Below are 19,875 nucleotides of genomic sequence, written 5' to 3'. Positions count from 1 at the left end.
GTGGGAGCCAAAAGCAGAAGGAAAATATTGAATTCAGATTGAAAAGGAATTTGTTATTTACTGCTGAACCCTATGTAATAAAGACAGAAGGACTGGCTTACTTCTTTTTCATGATTGGTGGCTTCAGTTCCCTCTGTATTTTATTTCCTACCCTATTCCATTTCAAACATGACTAACTTTTGGGAAAGGCTTGAGCCTTTGAAAATCAAACTCCAATTTGTTGTCTCTACATTGAAAACTGTGGCACTGTGGAGCACATTTTTGCTTTGGAAAAAAGGCACGAGAATAACCTCATAAACTCTGCAGTTTCTCAATACATAAACACGTACAGGAACAACTGGGCTCTGGCCATTCCACAGATGTGCAGGACACCTTTGTAGAGACGGTGGTTACTTGTCCACTTGCTCAGAATGCCCATCTCCAGAGGAGGAGTATTAAAAATGCACCTCTTGACCTCTCTCCTCATGCTGCTAGAAAAGCTGCTAATTAAATTGTCTCTAATGTTTCTTTTTGTATCATGGACAATATTAAGCTTGATGAAAAAGGTACAAAAGCTCCTTAAATACTTAAGGAAACAGTACCTGTAGCTGGTCAGCTGCTTGACCATCACACCATATTCAGTCCCCTAAAGCAGCACTCTGAGGAGGTGTGACAGACCTCATTATTCTTCATCTTATCTCCACAGGAGTACATGGCAAGTAAAATTCAGTCAGTTACTACAGATTTAGGAGTTAAGGAGTTACATCATCCTCATTTACCAGAAAACTGTCTGAGGCTTAGGTTTTTGCTTTATATGGGCTCTGATTTTTTCTATCCAACAATTTTTTACTTGAGGGCAGATGGAAAAGCTAAATTGGTGATATAACGTCCAGATATTAGATCTCTGGTTGTCTGATTACACAGGAAATCACGTAGCTTAATTTGCTCATCATTGGTTCCATTCAAACCAGTTGGTTCACATAAATCTCTTGACCTGTAGATATCCTTGTAAGAAAGAAAGAAAGATTTTTCTGAAGTAGAATAAAGCTAAGCTACAAATAGTGGTAGATTGGAACTAATCTTTACAGCTTAACCTCTAATGAGGAGCCAAACTTTGATGCAAAAGATACTTAATGTATTAGCATGATGATAAAAGTGCAAGGCTGATTTTACATAAAATCTGGGATGGTATTTGTAAATTAACCAAAAGACATTTACAGACTAAATAAAACTGGTTTTATATCAGCTTATTTAACTGTCAAAAAGCTGCCTGTGAGGAAGGGTGCTGAAAGGACTGCTGAGATTCACAGAGTAATCTTCATTTGTGTTAAATTAGTGACTTCCAGAAGAGGGCTGGAATTACAGCTGCCTCTGGGTATTAGAACACCCTAACTGTGAAAAGCTTCCACAATTTAAATGAAAACTAAGACTACCACTAGGAAATTATATGCATCATTGAAAAACTGTAAGAAATAAAAAGTCAGAAACTTAAATATTTATAAGGCTTTTATTTTAAAGTGGTTTAATGAAATAAGAAACTGTAATACAGTAAGAAAAAGTAAAATTATAAAGCCATGCAGTGAAATAAAGCAAATAACTCAGTGTAGTCAGAAATTAAGATCCTGTAAATATCTAAAGTTTCTTTCTGAGCTACCTGATTAAAAATCAAAGTAATTTGTGTGAAGACAATATAATTATTCCTGTGAGGAAGAAAAACATGTGGTAGCAGAATTGTGGCTTCTAACATAGTTCATATAATTTATAACATGGCAATTCACAATTCCAAACCCTGGAAGAAAACAAAACCAAACAAAACCAAGCAAAAAAAGTTACATAATGTAATTGTATGAAAACTATGGTCAATACAATTTCAGAACAAGGTGGTAATTATTTACTGTAATTACTGAAGGATTTGTACCAGTAAAAAACAGAATGTGAAGGTTTGAAAGAGTACCATGAATAGAAGTCTCTCCATATTTCTAAAGCCTCTTCAAAGTCAGAAGGCTTGACAACAGGCTGCATAACCAAATGCTGCACCTGCCTTCAGTCAGGATTTGTTGGCCTTCCAGTGCATGGCTGGGTGCATGTAGCATCATTATTTCAGCTTTGTTTACAAAATCTTCACTTGCAGGTACCTACTCTTTAAGTGTTTGTTCTAATGAGCTCAAAATTCTCAGCTGATTTACAGAAAGATGTCAACAATGGGGAAATAGAAGATTAAACTAGATTCAAGTCTGAAAAAACAGAAAAGGGAAAAAAATAGTAGTTCTTCTCTGTATCAGTTATCCTGCCCAGAGCTGGTAGAGTGTGAAATGTGACTTTATAGCTTAAAATATCTCACAAAAGAGTATTGCCACATGGCACTGCATTCCTCTGTCCCCACTCACATTTTGTTCACTTTGATGAGTTACCCCAGGATGTAAGGCTTGTCTTAAGAAAACATGTGTGCAAGGATCAAACTTACTCAGCCCTTTCACAGACAGTGAGACCAATCACTTGCTGTATCAGCAGTCTGTTAAATTGAATTGGGAATTTGACCATGTTTCAGTTACAGTCACTGAAATAAAATGTGCAAAATTAACAAAGTCTGATCCCTCACTCCATGCCACAAATTCATATCAGTATCAATGCATTACCATGGATGACTTTGCATTACTTGAAATTCACTCCTGTGCAAAGGCAATGCCTTAAGTATATACCTCTTAAGTGGAGTGAAGATCACCACGAGATGAGCCAAGATTGTTAAACAAACCCCTAATTCATTCAAGCAAACTCAAGGATACAAAACAAGGTAAAACAGCTGTCCCAAATATACATACAGAGAAAAAATAAAAGTGTGCAACTATTTGTATAATTAAATATATGCTGACCAAATATGAAAACTATATCTGCAAAATTATAACTGCTAGAGAATGTTCTTTATAACTGCTGTTTGCACTCCCTAGGAAACAGGTCTATTTGTGGTGTGCATTTATAGTTATGCAAAACTATTCTTATGCTACATAGGAAATACTTGTTTTCAAAGAAATTTAAAAAAAATTAATCCAGAAATGAACACTCAGGAAGTGCAGATATAAATGATACATCATACAGAAATTTCTGTAGCCCTCATGGCTGCTTAGAAAAAAGACTCTTTCCATCTGCAGATTTTGACATTGTGTAAAACTCTGTTTAAAGAAATAATGTTAAACTAAAATCCTAAATTAGACTATTTTAAAAATAGTGATTTAATTAGTTGAAACCAAAAGAAAGGCATAATTAGCTCTTAATTCTATTTTTTAATTGTCCATAAATGGTAAATGCCAGATCCTTAAACACCATGAACGAGATACTACAAAACAAACCACAGACCATTAATTCTTTTAAATTCATTGTTCACTTACACTCAGAAACCAACTTCTGCCACATCAAAATGAAAAAAAAAAAAAGTGAATTCTTTTAGATCTGTGCTTTGATTGTTTCCGCATTTAACCTTGTTTCAGAAACATTACTGCAAACACAGTCACACCCTAGCCACAGATGCAGATCCGAAAGGCTGGATGATTTGGAGGTATTTCAGGTACTTGAGTATGTTTCATGAACATGTCAGTGAATTAAAGTCATAATTTTATGAATTATAAATATACTAAATATCACTTCAGAAAGACAAATACCAACTAAACACTGCTGTAATAGTGAAAAATATGGCATGCAGAAGTTTCAAGGGAGTTTATTGCTTTTTAACTAGTCGTGTAAGCAGCTATCTTTGAGGTTAATAAATATTATCCCTCTTTTACAGATTTGGAAAATGAGGCAGTGAGAAAAAGTTTGGTATCAGATACAGGCAGAGTACAGCAGCCGCAGTCAGGGAAATACCCTGCTGGCATGTATCTGCTCGAGGTAATAACCATCCCCTGAGAAATGGGACTGCTGCGACTAAAGTCACCTGGTGAAAATGTGCACCTACTGGTATTAATGAGGATTTACTGGTGACTTCAATGAGGCCAGGAATTCATTCAATAAAACTGTACACATGCAAATTGTACTATATACTGAAGTTACCATAGAAGTCTAAAATGCTCATGAAGCAACAAGCTACACAGCAGAGCTTGAATGTACTTTATATAATGAGATAACCACAAGGTACTGTAAATCCTGATTTAGGAGCACAAGTTTGCCTTTCAGAGTAAACAAACTATGATAAAAATCTTCTAAAAACTTCAGCTACCTTTCCTATATCTTCATGTAGTAAATTAGCATGATGATACCATCATCTGCTCCTAAGCAGTACTACAATATATATGTTAAATAATAATATTTCTAGAGTATGTGACATCAAAGTTTGCATTTTTAGTAAGTATTTTCTACAAAAATAACTGAACTTTATCCAAAACAATTATCCAACTGTCTCACTGATGAATCTTTACTTATAAAACCCAAAGAACCATCAAGAAAATAATCAAGCCCTCTTAAAAAGTAAACAGCAAAATATTCAACAGGATGCAAACAAACAGCAATGCTCCTTTGCAGCAACTGTCACAACTTTCCACAATCATATTCCCTCCCAGCTAAAACTTGCTATAAAACCTTGTTAACTTTGATTTTGTCCCTTGGAAACAATATGACCAGAACAAAACAAAGACCCTTCTTTGTGATTTTTTTCTGCTTTCATTTCATATAACAACTGGTAAATGCACCAGTGCATTGCCTCTAGGAGATGCCCAACACACACATTTTATTAAATGAACTCCTCTCAGCACCTTAAGAGGGAGTGTAAATATCAGACTTCTCTGTACCTCTGCAGGTTCAAAGAAGAATCTGATTCCTTGCAGGGAGACACCATCACAAACCCAACACCAAAGGTGCTGTACGTTTAGAGTTCTGCTGAATCATTGTTTTCCAACACCTCCAGTGGCAAAGAATCACCTAAACTACCCTCTGAATCAATGGTGAAGTTCTGGCTTTTTAATGTTTTATGAGCATTCATGAACTTCTGGAGGTACTTGGAGGTATATAGCCAGTGGTGCTTCAAGACATCCTCCATCTCATAGACCTTGGACTGCCTGGCATTCATTTTTCGGAACCTCCTAAACAGTTTGTTTCCAGACTCATTTCCTTCGCTTGCCCAGGCCCCAATGGACCCATCTCTTTCAATGATTTCAGGAACATGAGCAAGCGTTTTGTGGAAATAATTTGTAATCTTGCCCTCATATCTGTACTTGAACTTTGTAGATAAGAGCTCTGCAAAACGCTGTGAATTGAAGCTATACTGGCACAGCAGTTCTGGGCACTCCTTGGCAGGGCATGAGGATCGCCACACTGGCTTCATCTTCAGATAAAGGTCCATTAGTTCTTTTAGGGCTTCATGCCTTTCCTCACACTTAATTAATTCACATACTGCCTCTACAGTCTCTTTGGACATGAGCTTTCTAGCAAAATTTCCACTCATCTTCAGCATAGGCTTCAAGTTCATCTTCTTCCTGAGGTGTTTGTCAAGAGTCAACTGCCACCTCTTTCTCTCCTCTTTAGACACATCAGGATTCTTGTAAAGTTCACCAATCTCCATCTGGAAGATCCTGTAGAATTCTGTTGCATTGCCAATGTCGCAGTGCAATGCATCTATGGAGGGAACAGTCTCAATAAAAGGTTTGGCTGAAACACCCTTCACTCTGTCACGGAGCTCATCTACAGACTCGTGATAGGGGTTGGACCTCCATATTTCATATCGCTCCAGATTTTCAGCATGGCTCCTGGTTATGGAGTGGAAGACCAGATTCTGGGATGCCTCCAGGCGCGTTGCATCACACAGGGTACAAATATAAGTGGAACCTGAGGCCTCCAGCCCTTCCACTTCCCTCAAGAGTTTCTCATCATATCCTGTACCCCTAAAGACAAATCTAAATGTTCTCAGAATGCCTCCCATTTCAAGCAGCAGTTCACTGTTTTTCATAGCCTCTCTTTCTGCTATGAGGGGGCTCAGGATTGCTGTCAGGGTTTCATGATCTGATTCATCAGCCAGCATAAGGCACAAGGGCTTACAGCACAACTCTGAATTGGGCTTTACTTCCTCAAAGATCCTCTTGCTTTCATTCCCATGTGCTATAGAAATGTTCATGACTGTGAAGGAAAAGCGAACAGCCTTCTCTGGGACAGCAGGCCCACTTCCATGCTTCTCACTGACATCTCCCATTCCATCACAGGACTCTTTTACTACCACAGTGAAGGGGCCATTCAAATAGTCATCCAGGTTTTTTGCTTTCATGCCTTCCAAGATCTCCTCCTCCATGTCCTTTAAGGCACAAACCAAGGCCGCATCATATCGGAATCTCTTTGCAATTGTGTCTACTGGGTAATCATCAATTGAGAGTGGCAGTCCTGATAGTCCATCTATAATTCCCACTTCTGTGTTAGTGGATACATTTTTCAGGGGAGGTTTCCATTCAAATGGGTGATAACCCGGTAGAAGGGCTTTCTCAGCAGTGCGAAGAGCGTGCAAAGGCTGGAAGATCTGCCTCCCAGTGACAGCTTTTACTGTTCTGTACATTTTATGATACTGACTACAGCTGAGAAACGTGTTGATTCGGATGGCCAGACAGACAGCAGGATGAAGTCCAGATCCCCTCCCTTGCATTATAGCCTCCAGTTCATCTGCTTGTTTGTGCTCATTTTTTGCTCTCAGAGCTAGCAGGAACAAAGTCATGCATACAGCCTTTATATCACCACCCTCTTCTTTCTCAGCAAAAGCCTTGACTTGACGTTTCAGCTCCCTCAGACGATGTTTCTGAGCTCTCCTCGTCAAAGACAGGAGGTGCTGCCTCGGTCGGCCACCTTTATTGATGTAGCTATAGAGCTCTCCTTCTTTCATCTCCTTGTGGCCAGAAAGGTGTTGGCCATATTTTCCATGCGAGATCTCTTCATCACATTCCTTTACAGGGCATCTTATACTCAGATTATCAAGGATGTTCAGGAAGGATTTCACTGGTGTTACCAGATCAGTAGGAAAGCAAGGATACCAGCAGGAGGGGCAATAGCTGCCCATAACCCTGATACATTTAAGGATGCAAGTTCTGCAAAACAAGTGCCTGCACGTTGTTTCCACTGGATCTGCCAAAATATGATCACAAATCTGGCAAGAAATGGATTTAATGAAATCTACTGGGTAATCAATTACAAGCAGCTTGGTGCTGAGATGTATATCCTTGCAACTGACAATCTCTTTCATTAAATTTTTGTTGTTTATCTGTGCTTGTTTGAGATGTTGGTTCTTTACACCTCTGTTTAGCTGAGCACGTTCCCCAGTGGTTTTGACACGTTTGCCACGTTGCACGCTTGGGGGCTGGCTTTTTCTCTTGACTCCTCGTTTGGTAGTGTGGCAGACATCACAGTTTGGGGAATGGGGTTGCCACTCCATTGTGCTGTTCCTAGGAAAATACACTTCACATAGAGTATTACTGAATTTTCTATGTATAATACTCCAACAGTTGTGACAAAATCGAGTGGGATGGATAGTGTCAACATCCCCTCGCACATCAATCTTGAAAACCTTAGCAATAAGATCTGGCCAAGAGGTTGCTGTTTTTTCTTTCTTTCTCAGAAGCCAAAGAGTTTCATCATCCACTGGCCCATGCACTGGGTAAGTTCTCTTGGAACAATCAGTTTTAAATGAAACCCCACAGATGCGGCAGAGTTGCTTCAGATTGTTCTGATGAACTCTATTGTCTTGTGTTTTCATGGCATGGGCATCTTCCTCAAGTCCCTGCCTATTGCCTGTTAACTCCATCTTTTCTCCTCTTGGCACTGCTTCATCTTCATGCAGGATGATTTCTTTATTTGAAGAAACAGCCTCTTCTGCCTGATCTTTGTGTATGTGCTGGCTGTCATCAGAGGCTGTTTTTTCAAATGATCGCAATTTAAAGAGCTTGAATTTCCATTCAGAAAATTTTGTATATGTATGCTGAAGTTCTTCAGGTAGGTCCATTTGTGATGCTACTGACATCTGCAGTCTCACAGAAACTAGGTCACCTGAGAAATAGAAATATGTAAGTTAGCTTAATTTCCAAATTAAAAGACTCAATATATGAGATGAATTCCCAAATTTATTTTGACTTGGATCCTGAGGCATCACATGTCTATTTGCTCACCTGTGCACCTTACATGAAGTAGTAAAATCTAAATCTGCCCCTTCCTTCTTTTGCTTGATGGAGCTTACCATAAGTAAAGCTACTATAGACAACAGCATTACATTCTACAAGTTGGTGATTCTTTTAATGTGAAACTGGACTCAACTGATGTCTGAAAGGTAGAATTTTGTGTGTTCATGCTAGGTTATCTAAATCAGCAAACCCACTGCTCTCATGTTCCTTTTTATTTCTGAATCTGGTCAGAAGTGTTTCATACACAGCATTCCACATGGGCAGAGTAGCACATACCACTCAGTCCCAGCCTAGACTTTATTCAGGCCTCAGTTTTGTAAGGTACTTTAGCGTGTGCTTAATGAGTAGTTCCATTAAAGCAGGAGGACTGTGTTCTCTGTTGATGCAAAGCACTACAGTTCCCTGAACTCCAAAGGGGATACAGCAATGCATACTGGCTTCAGATTTGATCCTGGGAGAATATTTATACATTGTATATTAGTCATTCATTTAAGTACCTTGCTGAGATCTCTTTGTAAGGGTTACTGGTACTGGAAATCTGAAAAATGTCTGTGTAAATTTGACCCTAATTTTAGCTTTCATAGAGGTGCAGCCAAAAGTAATATCAATGTGGTTTCCATGGAAATATGGCGTGTATAAAAATAAATACAAGACTTTCACCTCAAACACAGAAACTTTTTGCTACTGCATCAGACCCAGAAAATAAAATAGTATAGAAACAACAAGAGTGACTAACCTATTTTTCATTACCTGGCTATGAGAAGTGCACAAGGTAAATAAACAGTATAGAGAAAATTCAGTTATGTTTTCTGACCTATTTTGGTGTTACTCTCTGCTTGGTGTGAGTACTAAAAATGTGGAAGACTGTACCTTAAGACAATGCACTAGAACTAGAAATTACATAGCTGTGATTTATTTTATTGATCTTATAATCACTTAGTAATCCACATAACTTGCTAGAAATCTCAGTTTGGTGTCTTTTCAGAGGCTGTCCTTCATTAGGTAATACATCCAAGTCATGGTTCAAAGTGATGATGCCCAGTGTTTCTGGGATTATTTCATCTATAACCTTTCAATAAAGTCTCATTTCAGTACAGCCCCTCACAGTCTGTTGGGAAAGGACTGTATGCATTAATTAAGTTCCACATCCAGAATAACAAACCAGTCTTATTATCTCCTTCCCGAAGAGCTGAGTTTTACTTTAAAATCATTCATTAGGCTTGGCAACTAAAGTTTAGGTTTGTTTTCATCCCAGCTTCTCTTCGCTCCATCCCACCGAGAGCAAGCTGCCCATACCACTGTCCCCATCTGCCCACATTGCTCTGTCCAGCTGCTGTACTCCTAAATATCTGTCTGCACTGCAGTCCCCTGCTGCCCATTGCTGATCCAGCCTGGCAAGGAGCATGCTTGTATTCTGCTGTTCACAGAACTGTGAGGTGCAGCTGTGCACAGATGTATCCAGAGCATTACTCCTGTTCCACTCTCTTGTCTGCATCTTGTGACAGACTTGGTGAAATTTATGCTCTGAGCAGTAACCCATTTCCCCTGAATAGTTCTGTGTTCCTGCCACCTGCAGAGTAATTGAATACCTAGTTGCCCTATACTGCCCACAGATCGTTCTCTTCTACATAACACCCTATGCAATTTTGTGCAATTTCACCATCACCAGCAGCACTTTCAGAATCTCTTAAACCATGAGTAATGCCTCTTCAGGATGACATCAAAGTCATTGTAAAGAAACAGCTAGCACAGCGCACATTTAATGCAAAATATTTAATACTTTCTTTGCTCTTCTGACCCTTTGAGTAAGTGCCACTGCAGTGTCATACTCATCTCCAAAGCCATGACCTGACTCTTGCTACTAATCATCAGCTCAAATTAATGTGACAGGGTTTACCCATGCTAAAGGAAAGTTCAAGCAGTTTTTTCTTTTCCTCTTTCATTGAACATGTCCTGGAAGAAATGAATGACAAAGATGCCCTCTCAGGTTACCAGACCTTCACCTTCTGCAGTGGTTAATTGTTGCCAACAGACTACTCATCAAATGCTTTTGAATTGTCTAGCTCCCAGGCAGTGGAGATTACAGCAACTCTCTTAAGAGAGCAAGAAATTTTCCCAGTGCTAGGAATATTTCCTGCTACTGAAAATGTGCCTGTGTTATGTTATTCTAGTTGGGGGTCATGCTTTTTTCACCTTGCCTACCCCACTCAGATTCTTACAGAGGGAACCCCAGGCATGAATCTCCAGCCATGGTTATTTAATCAACTCAAACAGCTGTGTTCAGTACCACCTTTTTTTTCTTGACAAGGGAAAAGAAATCCCTGTTTTCCGCCAGATCACAATATTTCATACATTTCTGAAGACAAGCAAGATTGCAATACTTTTCTTCACATCAAGGAAGACTTTGCTTTATAAAAAGGCTCACCAAAATGAACAGAACAACCTCTGGAGTGAGGAAGCAGATATAAAATCACTGACCTGCCCATTAAATCAGGACAAGGAACCAACACTGGGATGTCCTACAAGCATGTGGGATGCTCTCATTAATACTGCTAGCCTACCTTCAGCTCGCTGTCAGTTTGTAGAGCTGCTGCTGTGCCTGCCCAGTTTGCTCCAAATGTCAGACTTGTTTGCTGTCTCTCACGCGTGCTCTCACTCTTTCTGTATTCCCTCTGCTTTTTAAAGACACTGCAGTGCTGTTTATCTCACTTATCCTTCTCCCTCTGAGTTCCCCGTACAACACTGCTGCTAACCACAGTTTCTTTGAACTGAACACAATACAGAACTCTCAAATCCAGGTGGCACCTGGCAATTTATGAGGCTTAACCACAAAATTCATATAAACAAGGTTGTCTCGTGTGAGACTCCTGGGCTCTGAGATAAGTATGCAGACTTTCTCTGAGGAGCACCTGCACTGTTTTTTAACACAAAGTTTGCATTTAGCTTTCTTCATTATAGTTTCATAACTGGTTTCTTCACTGTTAACTCTCTGAGAGGAGAACCTAGTCTTGGTCACCCTGGTGTTCCACATCAAAGCTATTTAATTGAAGGCCAATGTCTCGCTTCCCCAGCCAACCTTCTGCAGTTAGGGTGAATGACAACAGGGATCACAAAATGTCTGTGCTTCTGATACCAGCATTTAATTTTCATGGATATTACCTATTTAGTAATATGTATCTGGGGTCTTGAAGGCCCTAAGCAGGCAGGACATCAATATAAAAGTTAGTTACATACTTATTGATTAACTGGCAGGTATTAGTTACATACTTATTGATTAACTGGCAGGTATTACACCAGGTATGGGCCATAGGTGACCACAAACAGTGTCAGTAGAGTTTTTCCTGAAAGCCCAAGAAGAAAATCTATGCTTAGCTTCCACAAAGTAACTATCTCAAAAACTGACTCAAAGTGGAAAGATGCTGTCCTATAACAGCACCCTGAGAGGTTTCAGTCTCCACACACAACATTGTGCAAAAATTCTAGTGATCCATCAGGTCCTTTCAAACATAAGTTCACACTCCAGAAGTAGGAATTTGCAATAGCAGAAAAACTACATAAACACCCAGGCATATCCCTTTTTCCAGAGACTTTATGATCCTGCAGGATTCAAATTTCATTTCTGATTTGCACATTTTTCCATGAGAAGGTGGCTGAGGGAGGCCACATTGTGGCTCAGGATCTCCCAGTTTATGCATCTCTTACCTGACAGCATCTGATGTCAGCCAGAAGAAAAATCAGCAAAAGTCGTAATACTTGATATTTGCTATAGCTAAAATAGGTGAGAGGACTCACACTCTTTTATCTACTCTGATCTTACAACACTTTCAGTTCCTAGAATCACAGAAGCCTCTAGGCTGGAAAAGGCTCTTAAGATCATCAGGTCTAACCACAAACCTAACACGGCAAGTCCACCACTAAATCTTTTCCCTAAGTGACACATCTGCATGTGTTTTAAATGTCCCCTTGGGATGGTGACTCAACAACTTCTGTTGCCAGCTGTTCCAGTACTCTTCAACCCTTTTGGTGAAGAACTTTTTCCTAATATCCAATTTAAACCTCTCCTCGTGCAACTTGAGGCCATTTCCTCTTGTCCTGTCATTTGTTACTTGGAAAATGGCCCGAGCCCACCTTGGTACAAAGTCCTTGAAAGAAAGGCAGTTGGACAGAGGAATAAGGTCTCCCCTGAACTTCCTTTTCTGCAAGCTAAACAACCCCATCTGCATCAGCTGTTCCTTATAAGACCTGTTTTCTAGGCCCTTCACCAGTCTCATTGCCCCAGCCATGTCTTTCCTGTAGTGAGAGGTCCAAAACCAAACACAGGATTCAAGGGGCAGCCTCACCAGTGCCCAGTACAGAGCAGCAATCCCTGTCCTGATTCTGCTGGCCACACTACTGCTGACTCAGGCCAGGATACCATTTGCCTTCTTGGCCACCTGGACACTGCTGGCTCATTTTGAGCTGTCAACCAGCACCTCCAGGTCCTTTTGCAACCACTCTGACTCAAGCTACTCTTGTTAAATGATGTCTTGGAGAAGTGCTTAGTCCTGAGTCTTTGTGTCACATGAGAGGCCAACAGCATCTGCAAACCAGTGTAAAGATTCAGGCTGAAGCAAGTAATGTATGGAGAAAGGAAACAAAGTGTTTATGGGTTATGCAATGCATGGAGAAAGTAAAAGGGTTTAGAGACAAATGTTGATATCCTTACTCAGATTCTGACACACACAAAACCCTAATATGAAATAAATCCCAATCAGAAACATCTGAATGTCAGGTTAAAATAGAACAGAAGCCCTAGATGTCATTCCAGGCCAAGGCAGTGTGGGACAAGGATGTCATGGCTGAGGCATTTCTGGACATCTGAGAACATTAGATGACTAGGGCCTGAGCTCACTATGCTGCTGTTTTGCCTGAACTTCCTAACAACCTACCTATTTTACTATTCACTCCCTAGCACTTGGAGAGACCTTTAAAAAAAAATACCAGGTCGAGCTGCAATGCCAGATATCAATCAAAATCACTCTCTGCAGTCACAGACTGATTTCCTCTCTTATCTTGAAATGGCAGGCACAGTTCCCTGACAATGTGCATTGTTAGGATTGAGGAATTTGAGGCTCTTTGAGAAGTTTAGCAGATCTCTCCCTCTGGGATGCTTATTCAAAACTTCACTCGGGTGGCTGGCTGCCTGTTCCGTCCCCCCAGGAGCCTGAGCTCCCGTGCAAAACCCCCTGTACAGGCATCAGCTTCCTTATCAAAGGAACAACATCAGCATACTGCTTTTCTTCCAAGTACACAGGAAATCACCTTGGAAAAATATTGTCTCGTAGGGATGGAGCAGGCAGCTAAAGATTTTAATTGATCTCAAATTGCTACAGCTTTGGGCGTGTTTTGTGTCCATAAGAGCACAATTGCTGAACAGTTTGAGTTGCACAGAGCCACTGCTGGAAAATGTTTTTCCTGTGCAGCTAGCACCACCGAGTGGAGAAAAGCATTTTTGCATTTGTTTCTGTTACAGCATGGAAATTAATACGTGATTATGGGCCTAAGCCTTACAGATTTGGAAACCCTTCTGAATAAAATAATTCATTTATTCTTGGAATAAAAGCTACAGATAAGTTCCTTGAATTCTCAGGTAAAATAGATTGGGCATCAGTGCCCTTGACACCTTGCAGATTAAAAAGAAAATATAGTATTTTTCAGACATAGAAAACCCTCCATCGAAGGATACCTGTTTTACAAAGCCATGCAGGGATAAATTTCCTAGTTTACAGCTCATCAAGGCAGCACACAGTATGTTCACTTGGCAGGGGAAAAAGCGTAGCTCTGAAATCCGTCCAGTTGTCCAGCAGCAGGTCCACAAAGTTTCAATTTATTTATTTATCCTTAATGCTGTTATTTCTTTATTGGGGTTCTTTGGAGCCCTTTCTGACGGCCCAGCTATTTCTCTCCCCTAACTCTTTAGCTTCCTGGCAGGTCCTAACAAAAAATGTGTGTTTTGGGCACCAGAAGTGCCCGGAGGGTGCATTGGGGTCTGGCATGGCCTTGCCTCCGGCAGCAGCGCCCTGCAGAGGGAGACAGGCACTCTAGCCATGGAACAATCCACTGATTCCCAGCTCCCAGGGAGCATGGCAAGCACACAGAAACACCGAAAATCCCCGGAAAACTGTGGTCCCCAGCTAACATCCCCCCAAACAATGGGAACAGTTTGTTGGATTTAAATGTGTGTTAATCAGAGATTCTTGCCAAGAAAACTCCCTAATGCGACCAACCAAATTCCCCGGGTTCGTTCCTAAGGAAATGAAGCCGGCTGTGTTCGCACTGTCCCGGTATTTCACTTCCTTACAGTTTCCCGCTCTCCTGGCCGTCGGGACAGGCTCCGCACTGCCCCGGCAGGCAGCGCACCCGGCCTCGGGGCCTGCAGGAGCCCCGGCGGCTCAGCCGGGGCGGGCCGAGGAAACTGTGTCTCAGGGGCTTTGGGTGTGCATTGAGAAGCGGCTTTTGGGCGAGTCCCAAGCCGTGAGCACACACCACAAACTCCCACCATGCCTGGCTTTCAGCGCTCCGTCAGGGCGGAGCGGAGCGCATCCTAATGGCTCTCCATGGAAGCACCTGCAGCGCGAAGAGAACATGGCCCGGCACGAGGATTCAGCCGCTGGTGGTGTCGGCTTTGTGCGTGTCGGGGAAGGGGACAGTGACAGCTTTGTGCGTGTCGGGGAAGGGGGGACAGTGACACCGTTGTGCGTGTCGGGGCGAGGGGACGGTGAGGCCGCAGCTCCCGCCCCGCCCCCGCGGCGCTGCCCCTCCGCGGCGGCAGAGGGCGCTGCAGCGGCCGTGGCGCCCGGGAGGCCGCGCCGGCTGCGAGCGGCGGCTGCGGCGCTTCCCGAGCAGAAGCGGAAGCGGCGGCGGGCTGGGAGCGGCCGCGGGTCGCGGTGAGTCCGGCGGAACGCGCGGGGCGGCCGGGAGGGCGGGGGCTGCGGCGGGCCTGGACTCCGGACTCGGGGAGCGTGGGCCCGCCTGGACTCGGGCCGCTGCGGGCGTGCGGCGGTGCCCGGCGCGGAGCGTTTTCCCCCGCGCCGGGGCTGCCGGCTGGGGAGCAGAGCCGCCTCCTGCCCTGCCCCGCGGAGCCCTGCGGCCCCTTCCACCGAGCTCGGGGCATGGCCGGGCCGGGCCGGGGGTGCCGGAGCTGCGCGCTGTGGCGCTGGGGCGCGCCGGCTGCGCTGCTCCGGAATTGAAAGCGCGGCGCGGGCAGCGCAGCGGGGCTGAGCCCGGCCGGCCCGGGGCCCGCAGGCACCGCCCGGGGCCCGGCGGTGGGAACCCGGCCGGGGTAACTCTGCCCTGACTGCCCCGGAGGAGTGACTCTGCCCTGCCCCTAGCCGTCGGACAGCGGCGGGAAAATGAGCAGCGGGGGCCCTCGGGTTGTGCTCCCGCTTGTCTCCAGCACAGCAGCTGAACTTGGGCTCTGGATTCCCCGCTGTGAAATAGGGACACTCAGTAAATTATTCTGGAACGCGTTAAAGGGTAATTTGCAAGATAAGTTACTGTTTCTAAACCCGATAGCCCTTATTTTCTAGTAGAGACTGGCAATATTTAATACTTACACTAACGTTATTAGCATGAGTTAGAAATTATTACTTCACTAGTCATAAATTATTACTTCACTAGTAACTTCCATCAATTTCATCTGGCTGAGATAGGTCACGCTGTCTTTTCGTGCTTAAACGGAAATATCAGCTGTAGGTGGGAGGAAAATGTTCTAATTATATCCCTTAGACCTAGTCATTAAAGCTTGCCGAAAGTATTCCCCCATGTTTGCCTCTGACACCTTCTGCACGCTACCCCTCAGCTCTGTGGATTTTGTGGTGTCACTGTGAGTGATTAATAAAGTGTTGATTTGAAGCTTTGGGTGAATTCTGCACTGTGTTCACCAGCTCTTAAATGACTTGCCATGAAACTGCTTTGTCTTCCCGTAGAATGAAAAGGTCATAAAACTTGTCGTTCTAGTACGAGAAAGGGGGAAAAAAGTTACAGAAGCATGCTGATAAAAGCACTTGGATTGTTTTAATGGTGTCATCCTGGGCATAATTCTTCTGCATATTCCACATTACCTACAGCTTTTCCCAGTGAGTGAAGATTCATGGAGCTCAGACTCTGCTGAATGAGAACTTGTCAAGACATAAATGGCTTTTAAGTTTCGTAGTATTGCAACACTGCAGCACTGCTTTCAGTCTTAGAAAACTGCTACTGTATTACACAAGACACACAACAGGTACCTATGCTGATTGAGCTTCAGCGTGAAAATGCACCTGAGGTGAACATGCGTTCTTTTCTTCACCCATTGAACTTCGATTTTTTCGGGTTTACTGAGTCAAGAAGAGAAACTTTTGTATCTCAGTAGCACAGATTAGCTAAGCACATGAAAAAAAAAAAGTTTTAGATCCAAACTGTGAAAACTGGCCATAAAATATTCTGGGTATAAAGCATATCAAAAAGAAAACAAAAGTAAATGTGAGTTGGAGTGAAAAGGAGTAATGTCTTAGTTGTTTCAGAATCTGTGTTTAGTTCACTGTTTGCTTTCCCAGGGTCTCAGATCATTTTACTAATGCCTCATGCCTGTAGAGGTAGGTGGTAATTAAGTGTAGCCTGGAGCCTGTGCCTTGTGGAATCACATTTGGTCACAGCCATACCTCTCCCTCCCTGTTTTTAAGTGCTTTGTGGGTGTTGACTTTGTTCCACTAGGGCAGCATCTTGCATTCTCTTTGGATCGACTGAGGGGTATAGAAAGGCATAATGCATATCTCAGTGTGTTCTCAGTGTGCAAAGGGAGAGCAGAAACCACAGTCACTGCCAAAGTAGAGTTAAATAGTACTGTTCTTCTCACTGGCAGTGTTTTCCTTGTATTTGTTATTCTGAACATTTCCCAGGAAATTCTGTCTAAAAATTCATAAACTGAAGAAAGTTTCAGGGAATTTTGGCTTGGGTTTGGTTTTTTGTTATGGAAAAACCCATAGAATATCTTGGTCTTAAATACAGTATAGTATGCTTCCACTGCTCACTAAAATTAAATTTGTTTTGACATACTTAAATAAGTTAAAATATGAATGTAACTGTGAGTGTGCCACCATCTAGTCTCCTAAGTAACATTCAAGCATGAAAATACTTAGGTGATTAAAGCCTGACAGCATTCTTTCCAAATAAAGAGAAATCACCTGGAAGTCTTCAGAAATCCCCAAGGGCTGCTCTGCTCTAGTCAGGAGCTCTTTATAGTCTAGTGAGCTCTGAATGTTGTTTGTTTTTGTCTCAAACAAAAATTCTTCTTTCAAGTCTTTAGGTTCACCTGTTAAAATGCTGTGAGTGTGGTGGCTGCCCAAAAGACTTGGATGTCTGAAAGGTTACTGCTATTAGAAAAAAAAGAAAGGTTTTATCTCAACAAAATAAGCAACATGCCTGCAGACTTTCACAAGAAATTAGAATTTAGTTTTTGCAGTTACAAGTTCTGCCTGAATCTCCTATTGCTTCAGCTTGTCTAGCCATTTGATAGCTTTGAAATGAAAGTGTTTTATAGGTATTAATTAAAAGGCATTAGCATAATTCCATGTGTTCTGCCTGGATGAGGCCATAGTGATGATAGCTACAAAGCTCCTAGTGGAAACATATGGTGCTTATCAGTTATCAGTAGACTATTGATTAATGTGCCTGGGAATAAGTGTTGCAAGTATTACTCCATAAATGAATTATCCAAAGTCACTCCACTGGTCTGTCAGTCTCATGACCCAGAAATCTATGCATACATACATATACAAGGCAGTTGAAGAAAAGAGAAAAGTTTGGCCAGTTTTTCTGTCGCAGTGCTAAAGGCATTTCCCCTGCTAGGTGTGTGCTGGCCAGGCTGCAAGGAAATTCATTATATTTGTGCACTTTGAGTAAGAAAAAGGAGTTGGACTAGTCCTCTGTATTGATTCATTATTTATATGGGTAGTCAGTGTCAATTTTCCAGAAAAGGTCATGTGGAAATTAATTGTATAAGCACTTCCTGATTTTATACAATAAAAATTTTTTCTTACAGCAACTGATACTTCCTTGCACAGTATTCCTTAAGTTAGTGCTTGAAAATATGATTCCATATTTCAGTGTTAACAACAATGCCTACTTTTACTTCTCTCTAATACTCTTAATGATAGTGGGGTTTTACAGGAAATCTGAAGACATTTTCTGATAACAGTGATTTTTTTTTTTTTGAGGAGTTTGGCATTTGAAAATCTATAAGTTCTACCTAAACTCCATTATACTACAGGAGTTGAAAAATCAAGAGTACTGAACTTTGTTGCATGCATTAATTTAAAATATGAGCAGTTTAAATTCTGCTTTGAAGTAGTTTTTGTCGATCATAAGGTCCATTATTCTCGCAGGAGTTTGCTCTTCTGGTCTGACTGTGCTATCTCACGTCAGCCTAATCACTGTGTAATGTAGCAGTGTAAATAGCAACAGAGCACAGGTTACTTCGTGAAGAAAGGTGTCATTATGGTTCAAAGCTGGAAGAGTGGGATGGGGACTCCTTTTCTTTTAACTGTCCTTTAACTGTCTTTTCTGGGGCATGAAAGTTTCATCCTTAGGGCATTCCCAGGCTTCTGCAGCAGAAGTAATGATCAAACAAGTTCTGTCCATTACCACTTGGCATGGAAAGCACTTTCCTTTCTGTTGGCAAACAACACTGTTGCTGTTGCCTTGGAGAGCGAAATCAACCTTTGCCAGCCCAAGGCCTGGGTACCTCTGTGCCCAAGCGAAAGCCCATTATCTCCAGAGTCAGCAGGTGTGGCAGCACTTCCTAGCTCTAGAAAAGAGCATTTCAGGTACATTACCAAATGTAGTTTAAGACCTTCTCTGCCTTAGACACCTCACGCTACCAAAAGCAAGAATTACCAGGTAATGATCCAGTTTAATTGCTGCTGTTCTTGGATCTGAGAGCTGGATGTTGTGGAAACAAAAAAAGGTACAGAAGGCAGTCTAGAAAAGTGTTTAATGTGTCAAACAACTAGCATTTTTAAAAAATGATAAGTTCTTGAGGCTGTGGTGTGCACAGGGCATTTAAATTAATATTTGGCTATTCTTGTACTTGCATTTGACTTAGTTTTGTTCAGCACAGAGAAAGAATAAAAACTATTATCAATAAGAAGAAAAACTGATGTGGATTTTAGGAGATCGTAGTTTTATTTCACTGGAAACTTGTTTCATAATCAAAAAGAAAGGGTAGCAGCTTGATTTGAATTTTCAGATATATCCTAGTTTGGGGTTTAAAATCCATCCTTTTCCAGCCTAAGCATTTTTTGAACTCCCCAGGAGAGGAAGGTGAAAGACTGCTTGCATAGCACTGCAATCTACAAAGTGTTCAACTAGTGAGGTTATACTAAATCAGATCCTGGCTTCTTCTTTATAAGAACAGAATTGTAAATAGTGTGGGATTTTTTTTCCTGGGAACAGCCCAAGAGAAGAGTCACGCAATTCACAGTAATTGCAATTCTTTGCAATTAATGTGACAGCTGAATTTGACTAAAGCTGTTTTATATTTCTTCTTGTGACTTCCTGAATTCCTTTGTGACATTACATTAAAGGGACGTATATTCCTCTTCTCTTTCTTAGTCTCACTAAATATATCTCTGTGGCTTAGAGTAATGTGAATTTTTCAGTCTTAGGCTGGCCTGTGGATTTTAATATCCTGCATACCAACATTCCATTGACCCAATTTAGTTCCTGTGATTTTTCATGAGATGTG

General features: G+C 41.8%; 1 protein-coding gene across 1 annotated transcript; it reads right to left on the bottom strand.

The window, feature by feature from the left end:
- Window positions 1-4,831: 4,831 nt before the first annotated feature.
- On the bottom strand, window positions 4,832-7,954 carry RAG1 (recombination activating 1). Its single transcript, XM_059474979.1, has one exon. The coding sequence runs from the start codon at window positions 7,952-7,954 to the stop codon at window positions 4,832-4,834; it is 3,123 nt and encodes a 1,040-aa protein (XP_059330962.1).
- Between the last annotated feature and the right edge of the window lie 11,921 nt (window positions 7,955-19,875).

The sequence above is a fragment of the Ammospiza nelsoni genome, chromosome 6 (assembly GCF_027579445.1).
Source record: "Ammospiza nelsoni isolate bAmmNel1 chromosome 6, bAmmNel1.pri, whole genome shotgun sequence".
Lineage (NCBI taxonomy): Eukaryota > Metazoa > Chordata > Aves > Passeriformes > Passerellidae > Ammospiza > Ammospiza nelsoni.
This window is presented reverse-complemented; position numbering and strand designations above follow the sequence as displayed.

What these genes read in the sequence shown, in the direction of transcription:
- RAG1 (XM_059474979.1), bottom strand. Translation starts at nt 7,954, where the DNA reads ATGTCAGTAGCATCACAAATGGACCTACCTGAAGAACTTCAGCATACA.